Raw genomic sequence first — 16,085 nt, 5'->3', positions numbered from 1 at the left:
TGGCCATCGTCAGGAGGGGTATGGTGCAATTTCTACCCCCATTGTTAAGCCGGGATATCGCATATCGAGGTATTACTGTACCTGAGTATGGTGATAGAAAAGAGATGAAAATGTGCAAAAGAAAGTGGAAACTTGAGTGACACAAGGAAAGAAAGTAGCCGGTGCAATGAAGGCCTTGATAAGAAACAGAGGCTTGAGTGTTGCAGCCGCACGAGGCTTACATCAAGGAGCGTTAGTGCCAACTTTAACATGTGGATGTGAGATTATGGTGTGGCATGTAAATGGAAAGTCAGAAGTAAGAGCAGTGGAGATGGAACTGATGAGGAATGTACGTGGAATACAGAGGGTGGACAGGATACAAAATAGTGTGATTCGTGAAAGACGTGGAGTGAGGAAGTCTGTAGAAACCAGAATTGAAGAGTGTATTGAGATGGTATGGTCATGTGGAGAGAATGGATAACAGCACAGTGGTGAAAAAGGTATATCTGAGCGAATTTGGAGGAGGCTGGAGGTGAGGAAGTCTGTGGACACCAGAACTGAAGAGTGTACCGAGATGGTATGGTCATGTGGAGAGAATGGATAACAGCACAGTGGTGAAAAAGGTATATCTGAGCGAATTTGAAGGAGGCAGAAGGCGAGGTAGGCCAAGGAGAAGGTGGGGAGATATGGTGCATGAATGTGTGAGGAAGAGAGGTTTAGAAGTCAGTGAGGCTAGGGAACTGATAAGAGATCGTGCTGGCTGGATGAATATTGTGAGGAGAAGTGCATGATCATGGATTTGGCACCCCCTTTTTAACGTGATAGCATCAGGATGGACTCTATCGGATACGTTTATGTGAAGCTACAGAACGTGGTGAATATTTTTGGAGTAGGCTATCCGATACAGCCAATATTCTTGGGGCTTGAATAAGGAGTGAATGGAAGCGTGGCTCATTGGATTGGGCAAATTTGGGCTGTCTGGACATTGCTACTTCTCCCCCTGCCTTTGGGTGGGAAAGGAGGTTCGGATGATGATGATGAGGAGGAGGAGGAAAAAAATTAAGGGTGGAGAAAATGGGATAACTTCATTAGCAGTGGATGCTGAAAATATGAACTTCATTAGGAATGAATATCTCCTATCACATTACCAGGAGAGGGTTTGCTGAAAGCCGGAGCTAAAAATGAGATGGAGGCCGGAGAATCAAGGATCATCCTAAATGCCACTATGCATGTATTATTTGGAGCCATCAAACATGAAGTATATAAGCATTATCTTCCAATATTTTTTGGTTCTGCTATCACCAGATGCTTATATTCAGCTTTGGCACTTCAGAAGGAAGGGGTTATACAAACAGGTAACAAGTTAACCTGGACTACATTATCACAGCTGAACTGTTGACACTCACAAACTTGGAGGGAAGGAGCCTGAAGTCATATGAATAGAGTCGGCCCTCAGAATCAGAGGCAGTCAAGACAGCTCCAAACAGTTCTTCAATGGCATCCTCCATAGTCATAGGTGGTCCATCTTCCTCCAAAATCATGGGAGCCGACATGGCCAGTGAAGACTTGGTGAGGCGCCCTCGCTGCAGTGGAAGGCCACACAATATTAGATTTCTTTCATTAACACACAAAAGAATGCAAATACACTATCCTAGTATGATGGGAGTACTGTACTGTACAGAATTAAGGCAACAGAAGTGCATTTAAAACCACCACTAACAATTTAATGCATCCATAACCTTACAACTACAGCAGACTTTGTTAACCCACCGAGTGCCGGAGCCGTACAAGTACAGCAGTCCCTACGTCTGTGGACAGTGTCGGAGCTGTACCTGTACAGTCTGCAACAGCAACCGGTGTCAACACGCAAATTTTCATATTTGGCGGGAGATGACTGGCATGGACACGCATGCACCTTTCCCATATCTGCACCCACTTCCTATATCATCTATATACCCAACAAAAGTGTCCTTGGCTCGAATATCATAGTTACCAATGAAGAAAATGAAGATCTACCTCAACTCAAAGGGAGTCAGAGGTGGCTAATAAAGTCTATGGGCATTACTCTGAAGTTTTCAGCTGCCTGCTCTGGTAGAATCGACCTTTTCAAAGGCTTCTGCAAGTACTTTTATGGTTGTTTTCCATGTATTCACATCATTTCTAACCTATCTAGAAAAAAAAAAAAAAGTCGAAAATTGACAGGCACCATGGCTCCAAAAGGGTCCAAAGTCTGCTGGCACACAGCGGGTTAAACGATGATCTTGTATGCAGTGAACTGCTTATATGATGATGAAAAGGTTAGGATTTTTTTTCCTTTTATACAACAGAATTTTTTAAAAGATTATGATTCCGTACACAGCCTCACAGGTCAATATACGATCATTATTTTCACTTAAATGATCACTCTCACACAAGTCTAGTCATTTGTTTGTTCCAAAATGGTACTCTATTCACATTCGTCACTACTGGGTGTATTAGCATCACAGATGGGACAACAGCATGGAACTGGAGTTCAAGCAGCAAGTGAAGTGCAATAAAGATAAATGACAACCAGTTTAGGTGAGTTGGAAACTTGTTTTTAGGCTCTGTTGGGGGGGTGATCCTTGGCCAAAAACACATGCCCAAAGAACCCATTATAACTGACTCAATACTGTATTATGATAAATCGTTAATGAATTCTTTCAAATGCATCCTCACTATAAAATGTGGGCCTACTGTACTGTATACAGTAAAACCTCACTATAATGGACTAATTGGAGCCCAAGCCATTCCGAAAAAAGCAGTATCCGGACTTCCCTCAGCTAACCTGGATGTTTTCTGATATATCAGACATTACTCCGGATTGCACCGACGGTTTTCAAAATGTTTTCAGTACTATTGCAGTACTGTACTGTATTATACATTCACTACAAAAATCAAATGGTATAATACAGTAGACCCTAGTTATCCACGGGGGTTAGGTTCCAGAGACCACCGCAGAAGGCAAATTCAGCGGAAACTCGAAGTTTTCATCACAAAATGGCATATTATTTCCACAAGCTAAGTACATCCCTGAAAAAACAAAAACATAGTTTAAAATCTTACAAATACATATTAACACTCACCAAAAGACTGTGTGTTTTCCTAACCTTCGTACAACGATTGCTGTATGATGACGACGATGATTGTAGTGCAGTTCCAACAGTGCCAATGTGGTGAGGTGACGAGATGTGTGGCGGCACTGTAGGTATGCTGTGATGTCTAGTCTGACCCTTCTGACAGGACGTCAGATAACACCATACACTCTCTCTTTGGCTTAGAAGAATTGCTTTTATCCTATACAGTAGGTTCGCACAGTGCGTGTCATCACAGTGCGTGATTCGCATTGTGCGCGAGTGACCAAAAATCATAACCAAAAACCCTTGAAAGCGCGAGTTTACCGCACAGAACATGAGGCAGAGGCAAGGAGTGGCTCAAAAATGCCATTTTCTATTAGTGCGTGACCACCCCTCACACAGCGCGTCACGTATTGTCATGTTGATGCGCAGAAATTCCTGGGCATTCTACTGCGCAGCTTGGGTTTATGGCCGAAGTGAGTGACTTTGATGCTCCTGGGCAAGGTGCTCAAGAGCAGTCTGTGGAGGGAAGTGTTGGTGCGGTGAGAGGTGCGGTGGGGATTGCGGCGCTGTAAGTGTTGCCGCGCCTCGGAACCCCTGTTATTTAAGGTCATCAGGCCTGTTGTCTACTGTTGTTAAGGTGACTACCCATATTTTTGTTACTGTAGCTATAGCTTTAGTACAATGCCTGAAAAATAAGACCTTTATCATGTCTCTAAGGGCCAAAAAATGTCCAGGTATGAGGGGGTACCGCCCATATGTAATTATTCCCATAAGATTATGTATTCCCAGTACGCGAATTCCCAGTGCGCGAGGTTGTGGACCGCCCAATCTCTCGCGCACTGTGCGAACCTACTGTACTTGTTTCTTGGGAGCCATTTTTCACTTACTCAATGACGTACAGTAAAGTTGTAAACACGAAAAGGGCGACAACGATATTAGTAACAAACTGACTGGTGTTTACAGTAAGACTGGTGAAGTGGCGGGAATGCCCATGGATGTGGGTATGCTAACTGTAGCTACAAAAGAAGTGCGAGTTGCATGCCAATTTCAAATTAAGTTAGTGTATAGAACAGTATTAAGACAAGTTTGATCTGTGGAAACTTAAATCCGCGGATGCAAATTCCGTGAATAAGAAGGATGTACTGTATATATAATAATACTGTACTGTAAACTGATAAACATGAACAATACTGTACTGTAAACTGATAAACATGTCTTATATTTACCTTATTGCCGTGAACACAGCTGAAGTGGTCAGGCAGTCCAGATTGCTTCTGGCTTTAATGGACTTTTCCTGATATACAGTATAAGAATTTAGTCCGGTAGCTCCTCGATTCCGATAAAAGCGAATTCCAGTCTGTTGAAGTCCATTATATTGAAGTTTTACCGTACACTGACGTGTCCAATCGGCAAAATCATATGTAAACGCACTGTCTTGGGTGTCTTAAGGCAGACATATTTGTAATAACCTATATTCAAATAAATTATTATTAACGAAAAATATGGGGCTCATAGAGCCTAAGCAGTATTATATATGTAAATACAGTACTGTATATGTCACGTTTTAGCGCGAAATTGATTTTGCACAAGGTTCTAAATAACCTATCTCGTGTTGTATGGAGACTGTACTGTACAGTAAATCCGTCCATCCATCCATCTTCTAAACCTGTATTGCCCCACGAGAAGCATAAGAGCCTGGGGCTGGCAAGTTGGTCCTGACATTCAAGATGAGAGTGACCAACCTCACTCATTCTTGATTGGCATTACATGAGCAATAAACCCCAACATCAACCACCCCTTGTGTCAGTTCGGTATAACTTTAGAAGTAACCCACGTTACCAATTTTCATTATATTAAGTCCCTGAACTATTCTAACTAAGACTTACCTTTTAAGCCTAGTTTGAGTTGGGGGAGCAAATTTTGTAGGGCTAGTCATATAGTGGCTTAGGTTAGGCTATTGCTCAGTAGCGGATGAATGTTGCGCCATATTGGCTGGTGCAGGCATGTGCACTCGGTCTATGTCAGGCCCTAGGTTAGGTTAGGTTAGGTTAAGTTAGTTTGGGTTAGTTTAATGCAAAATAGTGTGTTTCTTATTAATTTTGATCTTGATTTGGGGGATAAACCCTCTTTTGGAAATCATGCTCAAAATTCCAAAAGGGGGATTTTCCTCCCCAAATGAAGGTCAAAAGTAATTAAAACACAGTATTTTGCATTGGAAAACATAAAAATAATAATAAAAGAAAACGTTGGTTACGGTATAACTTTAGAAGTAACCAACGTTACCAATTTTCATCATATAACGTTCCTGAACTATTCTAACTAAGACTTACCTTTTAAGCCTAGTTTGAGCTGGGGGGGCAAATTTTGTAGGGGTAGTCATATAGTGGCTTAGGCTATCGCTCAGTAGCGGATGAATGTTGCGCCATATTGGCTGGTGCAAGCGTGTGCACTCGGTCTATGTCAGGCCCTAGGTTAGGCCTAGGTTAGGTTAGGTTGTTAGTTTGGGTTAGTTCAATGCAAAATAATTTAATGAATTTTGATCTTGATTTTGGGGGATAAACCCTCTTTTGGAAATCTTACTCAAAATTCCAAAAGGGGGATTTTCCCCCCAATATGAAAGTCAAAACTAATTAAAACTCAGTATTTTGCATTGGAAAACATAAATAAGAAAAGAAAATGTTGGTTACTTCTAAAAATTTACCTTGGTTACTTATAAAAACTTACCGTCAGTTCATATACAAGGGGTGATTGGGATTTATTGCTCATATAATGCCACTCAGGGATGAGTGAGGCTGGTCACTCTCATCTTGAATGTCAGGACCAAGTATGCTTCTTGTGGGGCAATACAGGTTTAGATGATGGATGGATGGCCGGATTTACTGTACAGTACTCCATACAACACGAGATACGTTATGCAGAACCTTGTGCAAAATCAATTTCGTGCTAAAACATGACATATACAGTACTGTATTTACACATAAAATACGGGGTTGGGCCGTAAGAGCCCCATATTTATTATTAAAAATGTATTCAAAGATATGCGATTACATATGTCTGAATTGAGACACCCAAGACAGTATGTTTACATACGATCTCGCCGACTTGACACATCAGTGCATACTAACCTAACCTAACCTAACCGACTACAGCTTTGCCCCCCATAAAATTTTTAACCACCAAGGATTGTCACTAAGCCACTTGAAAGTCCTCATTACCAATCATGCAAAAACTTGTAACCTAATCAACACGCGAATAATGGCCGCCCACCATCAGGCATATTTCGCTAGGAATCACATTCGGCACACACAAACACACACACACACACACACACACAAAAAGCCATTAGTCAGCAACAATAAAAAAAAAAAAAAAAAAAACTATACTGAAGTCATCAGCATGCAGTGATTGCGTACTTCTCACTTCTCAGATATACACGAATGCAGTAATCGTGAATAATAAAAAAGTTAGCCATGCAGCATAATTTGTGTGACAGTATAATTCACAAGAACTGAACTCACATAATTATCTTACCTAACTATTTTTAATCAGGACATATTGTCTTCACATACCGTAAGAGCTGACTTTTTTCGGCCAAAGACTGTCAGTTCATAAGATTGGGCACAAAGCCCATTTTCTTTTCTTTTTTATTTTTTTAACTTGTTGCACTAAATGAGAAAACATGAATTTTACTGCTCCTTCATCATTAACTTTTTTTTTTTCCAACAAAGAAACTTTCCACATTGTAAACACATCCAACTCATTTTATCTATCTGATTGCTTTTAAACTCCCACACCACACACCGCTTTCACTTTGTCCAACAATTTTACATTTTCCTTTGGAAGAAATTCTTTTCTTGTGTTCATTGCACTTTCAGGGTGCTTTGGCATACCTAAAGTTAGTTTGGAACCACGTGCTAAGAGTTCTGAAAGGAAATGAGGAGTACGGAAATAAGCAAATAAACGCTTTTAATCACAGCTACTGTCTACATGACGCTGAGGCAGGCAGCGGCGCGTGGTATGGGGCATGGGTCCCGTGGGTCGGGTCGGGTCGAGTCATCATTCATTGCCAGACGCCATGTATCCCAAACGGGGTAGCCAAGGGTCGAGTCAAGGAAGCCTATCAGCGACCGACAAAAGCATAACATACAAGTTGTAAACAAACGCAGTCATCTAGAAACCCAATACCTACATGCACCCACCTCCCACAGTTTCTCTTGAGCAACAGAGTGATATTACCGTGCTATTAAGTAATTATGGGAGAAATTAAATGCCCGTGTTAAGTAAGATCGTTGTTTCTTTTTGTCTTAAATTGCGACTCTACTGTATTATTACTGATGTTTACTGTTTCACCCACTATACCTTCTTAACCAGCCATTTCCTCTTCCTAATAATCAGAATAGTCACTTTACAGTATTATAGTATCTATAAAGTACCCACCTATTTATCTACATACATGTACACTGTGTGTGTGTGTGGGGGGGGGGTGCAGGTGTAAATGTGTGCAAATGAGTTTATGTTGTCTGCCCTAAAGGCTGGAAGGGGCTCAAAGGTAACTCTCTTGGAAGACTGTTTCCAAATTCAAAATAATAAGTTTAAAACCCTAAAATCAGGTAAAAGAAAACATTACAAAAACAGACAGGAATTTTTAAATGTAATCAATTTTATCATTTTAACATATCCCATGCAGCAATATTTTGAGAATATAAATGCCAGTACGTCTGCCAGAAATTCTACTTTAGAAGGATGCAGTCAGAACGTCCCTATGCTAGAACTTGACCCTCCCGATATTGCCCCACTTAAGATACAGACTAGATAAATAACATCCATCCTAAACAATTTACCAGCCAACAAAGCTCCAGGTCCTGATGGAATCCCTCCAAATGTTTTGAGAAAGGGTTCCTCAGAACTTGCTCCTGTTCTAAATTATTCGTACTATGCATAAGTAATTTTTCCTTCCTTAATTCTTGGAATGAGGCCACTATCCACCCAATTCTGAAGAAAGGAAGTTCCTCTGACCCATCTGATTATAGACCAAGACCAAGTCACCACATCTCTTGGTAAAGTACAGTAAACTCTCAATTATCCGGTCGCAATATCCGGCCCAATGCAATATCCGGCGCTGCTGGCTTAACTCTATTAAAGCAATATCCAGCACAATTATGCAATACCCAACAAAAATGGGATGTAACAGGTGGTTTTATGCAACATCCATCCTTCAGGTGTGAGGGAGTAGACTAGCACCTGTCGAGCAGGGCAGTACTCCCAAGGTGGATGGAAAGCTTATGACAGGGAGAGCTGGAGCTCCTGTTTCATCAGCCCTAGGGGCTAGTTCCTGACCATCCCCCTTTACTGAACATTTTCAATGTTTCAGCAACACTGAAAGAAGGCCAGGATGCTCTTCAATCCAAGTTCTCTAACTGTCAACACCAAACTACTGTACTTGGGCAGTGTGATGAGTATGGATGGATGTTTGGAGGAAGCAGTGCTTGAAAGGGCACAACAAGGAAGGAAGGTTGCTGGTTCTTTGAAAGCAGTGACAAGAAATACGGAAGTGAGCATGGAAGTACAGAAGTCACTGCATGATAATATTGTGATACCAACTCTAATGTACAGAAGTGAAGCTTGGTTCTTAATGGAAGGATACAAGTCAAGAGTTAGAGCAGTGGAAATGAGCTATTTGAGAGAAGCATATGAAGTTACATCGGGAGACAGACTGACAAGTGAGAAGTGAAGGTGCATTGTGACATGGATGTGGATGTGATATAAAGCATTAGGAAAAATATACTGAGGCTGTTTGGCCATGTGGAGAGGATGGAGAATGAGAGACTAACACGAAGAGTGTGTGTGAATGAGGTGGAGGGGGGGGAGAGGGGGGTAAGCCGAGAATGAGATGGAGGGATGGAGTGGAGAGGTATATGAGAGAGGGGCGTGTGAATTGGGGGGAGGGCAATAAAATAGCATGAGACAGGGCGACATGAAGGCAATCTGTTTGTGGACACCCCTTACAGGATTAAAGCATCTGGCAATAGATACACAGACAGATACTAGTAGCTTTCTATCACATCCACATCACAACATTCCTTCACTTTCTCATTTGTCAGTCTGTCTCTCCATGTAACTCCACATGCTCCTCTCAAATAACTCATTTCCACTGCTCTCACTCTTGACTTCCGTCCTTCGAACAAGGTCCAAGCTTCACTTCCATATGTTTGAGTTGGTATCATAATACTATCATGCAGCAACTTGGTTACTTCCATACTCACTTCTCTATTTTTTATCACTGCTTTTAAAGAACCAGCAACCTTTCTTCCTTGCTGCACCCTTTCAAGCACTTCATCATCCAAACTTTCATCCTTAGGCTGCGTTCACACCAAGCGATTCGATTCGATTCATTTCATGGAGAATCATTTGATTCGATTCATTTTGAATCAGCGCCGTTCATACCGACAGAATAAAACTGTCAGAATCAACAGGGTGTAGTGCAAAGGCTGACTTGAACGAGGATGGACGTAGACGCTCTTGCTGAAATAGAGGTGTTGCTGTGGCTGAGGCGGCGTAGGCGTAGGCGTCCAAGAAGAATATGGGTGCATGAAATTAATGCAAAAAGACCTGATTTTGGGAGTTTCGGACACTTGTTCCCAGATTTGATAAACAATTCAGACAAATTTCATGATTATTTTAGGATGACCACTGAACAGTTTAAAATGCTAGTGGAGCTGACTGCACCCAACATAAGAAAACAGAATACTAATTACCGACGTGCAGTTGGAGTTGAAGAAAGGATTGCCATTTACCTTAGGTAAGAAGTGAACTGTTAAAAAGTCTGAAAGTTGGGAGAAGTAGTGTTTCATGCAGTATAAAAGACATCTTTTATTTCTGGTTATGAATACAGAATACATTAAGAAAACATATCTTTTATTTCTGGTTGTGCATAGAGTAAAAATAAGTATAAATTCTTTGTTTCTGGTTGTGAATATATTAAGAAAATAGACATCCTTTATTTATGGCTGTGAATACAGTAAAAAAATAGACATCCTTCATTTATGACTGAATAGAGCAAAAAAATAGACATATGTTTATCGTTGTGAATGCACCAAAATCATTGTTCCACTTTTTAGCATCATAAATAGCACGTCGCTCTCTCACTAAATTTATCAGGACGTCCGGTAGCATGGTGCTCACTCCTCCACTGAATCGCCGTGACCGATGAAAAAATGGACCCTCGCGCATCAGTGATTCTGAATCGCCATGATTTGAATTGAATTGATTCGCTTGGTGTGAACAGTTCCTATAGGAATTAACATGTCGCATCAAGACGAATCATGAATCGATATGATTCTCCATGAATTGAATCGAATCGAATCGCTTGGTGTGATCGCAGCCTTACTCATCACACTACCCATGTACTGAAATGGTCTCTCATTTTCCATTTCCTCATCATCCAACCTCACTGTACACTCAGTGACTTCATTTTTCTCGAAAACCGTAGTTTTACTTTTCCCTACATTCACTTCTATATTTTGTTCCTTACACACTCTCCCAAACTCATTCACCAAGCCTTGCAGTTCCCCTCCTGAACAACACATTATCATCAGCAAACAACAGTACAGGAAGTTTCCAAATGCTGCCCTCTCTCATTAGTGCTGCCTTAACATCCACTGTCCTACCTTGTATCTCATTCTCTTCATTATGCCATTTCATATTTATTGTGTCTGATTACCAATAGTGTTATTTCTGATATTATTTTAACTCACACTATCAGTAGTCCTATTCATCAGCTTTATAACTTTTCCATACTGATGCTATTAATGCTACTCTTTTTTCAGCTCTCGAAGAATTGTGTCTCGATGCAGACAGTGTATTTTCAAATAGCCAAAGATACTGCTGAGAAAAGTAAGAGTCACAAAGTGAATGTGGTGCTTCTGCCTCCTGCTGCCGAAGCCTAGCCTACTGACAGTGATGAGGAGGGTGACGATGATATTTTCGACAAGGACTGGATGCCAGATGACGTTAGTGGTGACCTTGAAGCTCAGGAAGAATTAAAAGAGGACGATACTGCAGATGAGAGTGATAAAGGAGAAACTAGGTGATGAAGAAGAATAAAAAGCTGTCTCTACAATCCCATTCTGTTCCCTCAAAGGTGGATGTGGAGCACGATGGCAAGGAACCAGATGAAATATTCAAAATATTTTTTGGACCAGAAATTGTCAAATACGACTGAATAAACTAATCTGTATGCAGTAAGCGACAAAAACAATTCTAAGTTCCATATTACTGAGGAAGAGATACCTGTACCCAAATTCATGGGGCTGTTGCTTATGAGTGGGCCCAACAATCTGCCATGTGAAAATGATTACTGGCCCACAAGTGAAGACATAAAAGCTCCATTGTTTGGCAAAACAATGGGCAACGACAGATTCCGAAACATCAAGAAGTACAGTACCCTCCCACAGTGAATGAGTTTATGGACGGCAGACAAACTTGTATAGTGTGAATTTGTTCACTGTGAACAACACATCTTATGGGAAAAATAGCATATGGGTGGCATTGCTCCCTCAAAGTCCACTTTTTGAGCCACAGAGATGTACTATAGGGCACATATCAAATACATACAGTACAGATAAATAAGATATTACAAACACATGGTTAATTACCTTAAAAGGAGAAGATGGCAGTCCTGACTGGCTTGAATACACGTGGCTCCAAGGCAGGGAAATACACTTAGGGTGTCCCCGCCACATCACCTTTCACTCCCTCGTTCCTGTCACCAGTCTCGTCCTCATCACTTGACTGAACCACTTCCCCACAAGCCTCTACCTCATTCACCTCTCCCATAAAATGTTCAAAGTCCAAAGATGACACCACTGACATCACATCATCGTTGTCTTTCCCGGGAAGTGTAACAAATGATGTAGAGGCAACTGGCTCCTGTTGTTCTTGAGTTCGGTAGTAGCGTGTGATGAGTGTTAGTTTTCTTCTGTTGATTTCCATATTATGCCTTTCAATGTAATAACTAAAAGTGGTTTCTACCCCACTGAGCTGAGTTCCCCTGGCCTTCCTTTTCCTCTTGATTATCTCTATCTTCACAGTGTGAGAGAAGCATTTCTTCTTTCTTTGTTGTGGAGCCATCGTACAGGTACGGGACACAAGCAGGCGACCTTGAAAAATCACCAAGTGAACAGTAAATGACTGCTAGCTGCAAAGAACAACTCCGGGTGGTAGGGACATAGAGAGAAGACTGGGTACCCAAGCAACGCAGATGACTAGCCAGAAGGTTCTGCACATCCTATGTCATGGCTGATGTCATGGAGGTGCTCTACTGTGGGGGGTCGTTCAATATGGGAAATGGCAGTTATGGCCTACTCTTTCTCCCAATTTTGTTCACTTGGGGTTCAACTCATTCATTATGGTGTTGTGGACCTGATTACCCCCTACTCGTTCACTAGGAGAATCATTTACTTTGAATACATTCACTGTGGGAGGGTACTGTATCTGCACTTTGCTGATAATAGTAGCTTGGCTGCCTCAAAGATGGCCAAAGTGTAGCGCTGCCTTTGCTTGAAATGTTCAAAAACAACTCAGCAATTTAGTGCATTCCACGAATTATTGAGTAATAATGAAGTTATGATTCCATATCATGGTCACCACAGTGCAAAACAATGCACAAAGAACATGCCAGTACGATTTGGACACAAAATGTGGCTGCAGGGTAGTGTAAATGGCTATCCATACAACTTCTCCATCTACTATGGTAAAGTGGGTGGCAGTACGTCACCACTGGCATCCTGTGTTGTCAATGGAATGTTGCAGCTGGCTGAAAGGGCTAACCAACATGTTGTGTTCTTTGATAATTTTTTCGCAAGCTACAAACTACTGACAGAATTGGCTCAAAAGGATGTATACTTGAACAGGATGCTCTCCTCTCCCAACAAAGAATGATGAAAAGTGTGAGCGAGGATATTTTGACTATAAGTCAGATGGTATTGTAGTGTGTGTTATGTGGAATGACAACTCTGCTGTGACAGTTGCTAGTCACTAATATGGTATGAATCCACTTCAGACACCAAAAAGGAATCTGAAGAAAAAAGCAACAAGCTAGTCTCCCAGCTGCATCTCATCAGGATGTACAATAAAGGAATGAGAGGCACTGATATCTGTGACAAAATGTTGGTATCCTACAGACCAAGACTACGTTCAAAGAAATGGTGGTGGAATATTTTTTCAAATATACTAAACATGGCAGTTGTGGCTACCTTTAGGTTCCACCAAGATACTGATCTATCTGTAGACACAACCTACTTTCAGGTCATGAGAGAAATTGCACAAAGCATGGTAAGTGTTGCAGAGATGAGAAAGAGACTTGGAGGGCCATCGGCACCCCCAGCCAAAGCAGTGAGATAAGATGAACTCAATCACTTTCTGGTGACATGTTCTATTGGTGGATGCACCTATGCATGAAGAATACACAGCTGGAGTGCACGAATGTGTAAACAGACTATAAACAGTGATCCCTCATTTATGTGGATGTGCAGTATCCAGACCTGTTCATTATCTGCATACTGGACCTTGACTCTATTAAACCAGTATCTGAATTTACTGGCTATTACCCATACATAAAAGTCCCTAAGAACTTCGACCGGCCAGTCGACATGTTCAAACATTTGGTATCATGGCTGTTGAGCTTGAGCTGTGAGCACGAAATAGGCTGTAACTCACAACCAGAACTAAAATGTCCGTCCACTCCTGTACTGAATGGTTAAAGTCGCACACTGGTCTGATCACTCCCAACGAACCTCCAGCAAACGACTAATATGACTGTAAACAACAAGAGGTGTTAAAAAGTCCGTGCGCATCTCCAATGAATGTCCAAAGTTGTGTGCCCACCAGGCTAAATCTTTCCCAACTGCCACCACGCGTTGAACACATATCACAAGCCATGAGTATGTGTTCGGTGGCAGTGCCATCCGCCTCTCTACCAAACGTCCAAAGTCACCCGGTCACCGCGAGCTGGGTTTCTTAATGGCCACCACGTCTAACACAGATCCTGAGCCATGAGTAAATGTATGGTAAAAGCGCCAGTCCGCCTTGTGACGGAAGAGTGAAAATCCTGCCCACAGCCTCGCTTCTCCCCCCGTCCCTTCTTTTCTCCACATCCTCCTGGGTCCCCCTTCACTCGCCCAGCCCCTCCCCTCCTTCGTGCCGATAGCACTAACTCGTGAGTTTTCATTATTTTGGGTGGATTTATTGAAATACTATTGGTCATAACGAAATTCTGAAGTGGCCATAAGAAAGCTTGTGAATTCTGCATCAAGACATATGCTTAACTCTTGGAAGGTGCTGGCAAAATTTTGCACTAGGATGGTGGGAAGTTATGTGAGGGTAAGTTTCACTCTTGAACACTATTTATTCTCACTGCTTGTCTGTAATTTAAGTCTTCAGGTTTCTGTGTTTTTATTAGCTTATCTTATAGTATTAACATCAGCTAAAATGACAATATACCATTTAAACCAATTTAACCAACTTCTGGTGGCATATCTGGCCATGGAATTTTTTTGTGGCCCAGGAGCAGGTATCGCTGGTGTTGTACAACTGATTTTCCAACCAACCTGAGGCTTTTTGTGGATGTTTGTTGTTTATGCATTGTTTCCTTGGTGTTTGGTATTAATATGGATAATCTCATGTGTGTTTTGATGTCTAAATATGACAGAGTGACCTTAGAACAGTGCCAAAATTAGGAGATACAGTATATATATTGTACATACCGTACAGTTGTGTACAGGTAAGGTGTTTTTTTTTCTTTTCAGTGTTTTTTTCCTGGTTTTCTTGGAGTTTAGCATTATTTCAGATATTCCTATGTGTGTTTTGATGTCTAAATATGGCAGACTGACCTGAAAACAGTGCCAAAACTGGGAGGGGTACAGTACATACAGTAGTGTATGGGTAGGGTGTTTTTTGGTTGCAATTTTATTTTCCTGGTTTTCTTGGTGTTTAGCATTACTTTGGGTATTCCTAGGTCTGTTTTCAAGTCTAAATATGGCAGATTAACCTGAAAATGGTGCCAAAATTAGGAGGGGTTCTGTACATACGGTAGTGTATAGTTAAGGTGCTTTTTGGTTTCCATTTTTTTTTTTTTTTCAAGGCTTTCCTGGTGTTTACCATTACTTTGGATATTCCTATATGTGTTTTGATGTCTACATATGGCAGACTGATCTGAAAACAGTGCCAAAATTAGGAGAGGTACTGTACATACTGTACACCAGTGAATAGGTGGGGTGTTTTTTGGTTTTAAATGTTTTTTTTTTCCATGGTTCTCCTGGCGTTTAGCATAACCTTGGATATCCCCAAGTGTGTTTTGATGTCTGAATATCACTGAATGACCAGAAAACACTGCCAAAGTAAGCAGAGTACAGTACAAATAGGTTAGGTATAGGTTGGAGGTTAAGTATAGGAAGAGTCTGGGTATAGTAGGGGGGATATTGTTTTTACAGTGTCCGGACATTGCCACTACTCAGACATCCCTTTGGTTCTATTATGTCGGATAACTGAGGGACTACAGTACCCTCGCATCCAACACGCGTTAGTCCAGCACGATTCGGGTCCAGCACGGAGAGCAATTAATTAGTATTATTAAATACGATTTAATTACTGCAACACGAGTGTGTTAGCATAACATGCACAGAGCTCCGAGAAGTGGGCGAAATCCGCAGAGTTCACTCTAGCACGATCACCCCCGGTCCAACACGGTCATACTGGACATTCCCATGATGATGATAGCCAATGAAAACTTCTGATCAAGTAGCCTTCCCCGCCCACTATCGTGACGTGATCGTGATGCCGCCTAATAAAAAACGCTTCTGGTGTCATGTGATGTTTTGTTTAAATTTCTCCCGCCACAGCGCCACTCAGTCGCATAATTGCACTGGAAGGTGCTTTTTTCTTGCTGCATTTTCTACCCTTGTTACTGCATTTTACCCTGCTCACAATGCCCAGGAAGCCTTCTGAGAACCC

The 16,085-nt window shown here is 41.5% G+C and overlaps 1 protein-coding gene across 1 annotated transcript in view; it reads right to left on the bottom strand.

The window, feature by feature from the left end:
• polybromo (protein) overlaps window positions 1-16,085 on the bottom strand; it is a 740,816-nt gene that overhangs the window by 690,559 nt on the left and 34,172 nt on the right. The window contains exon 6 of the mRNA XM_080277986.1: window positions 1,386-1,562. Coding sequence (XP_080134112.1) covers window positions 1,386-1,562 — 177 coding nt within the window. The remainder of the gene's footprint in view (window positions 1-1,385; window positions 1,563-16,085) is intronic.

The sequence above is a fragment of the Coenobita brevimanus genome, chromosome 71, assembly GCF_032717465.1.
Source record: "Coenobita brevimanus isolate Jiangsu-jjx chromosome 71, ASM3271746v2, whole genome shotgun sequence".
Lineage (NCBI taxonomy): Eukaryota > Metazoa > Arthropoda > Malacostraca > Decapoda > Coenobitidae > Coenobita > Coenobita brevimanus.
This window is presented reverse-complemented; position numbering and strand designations above follow the sequence as displayed.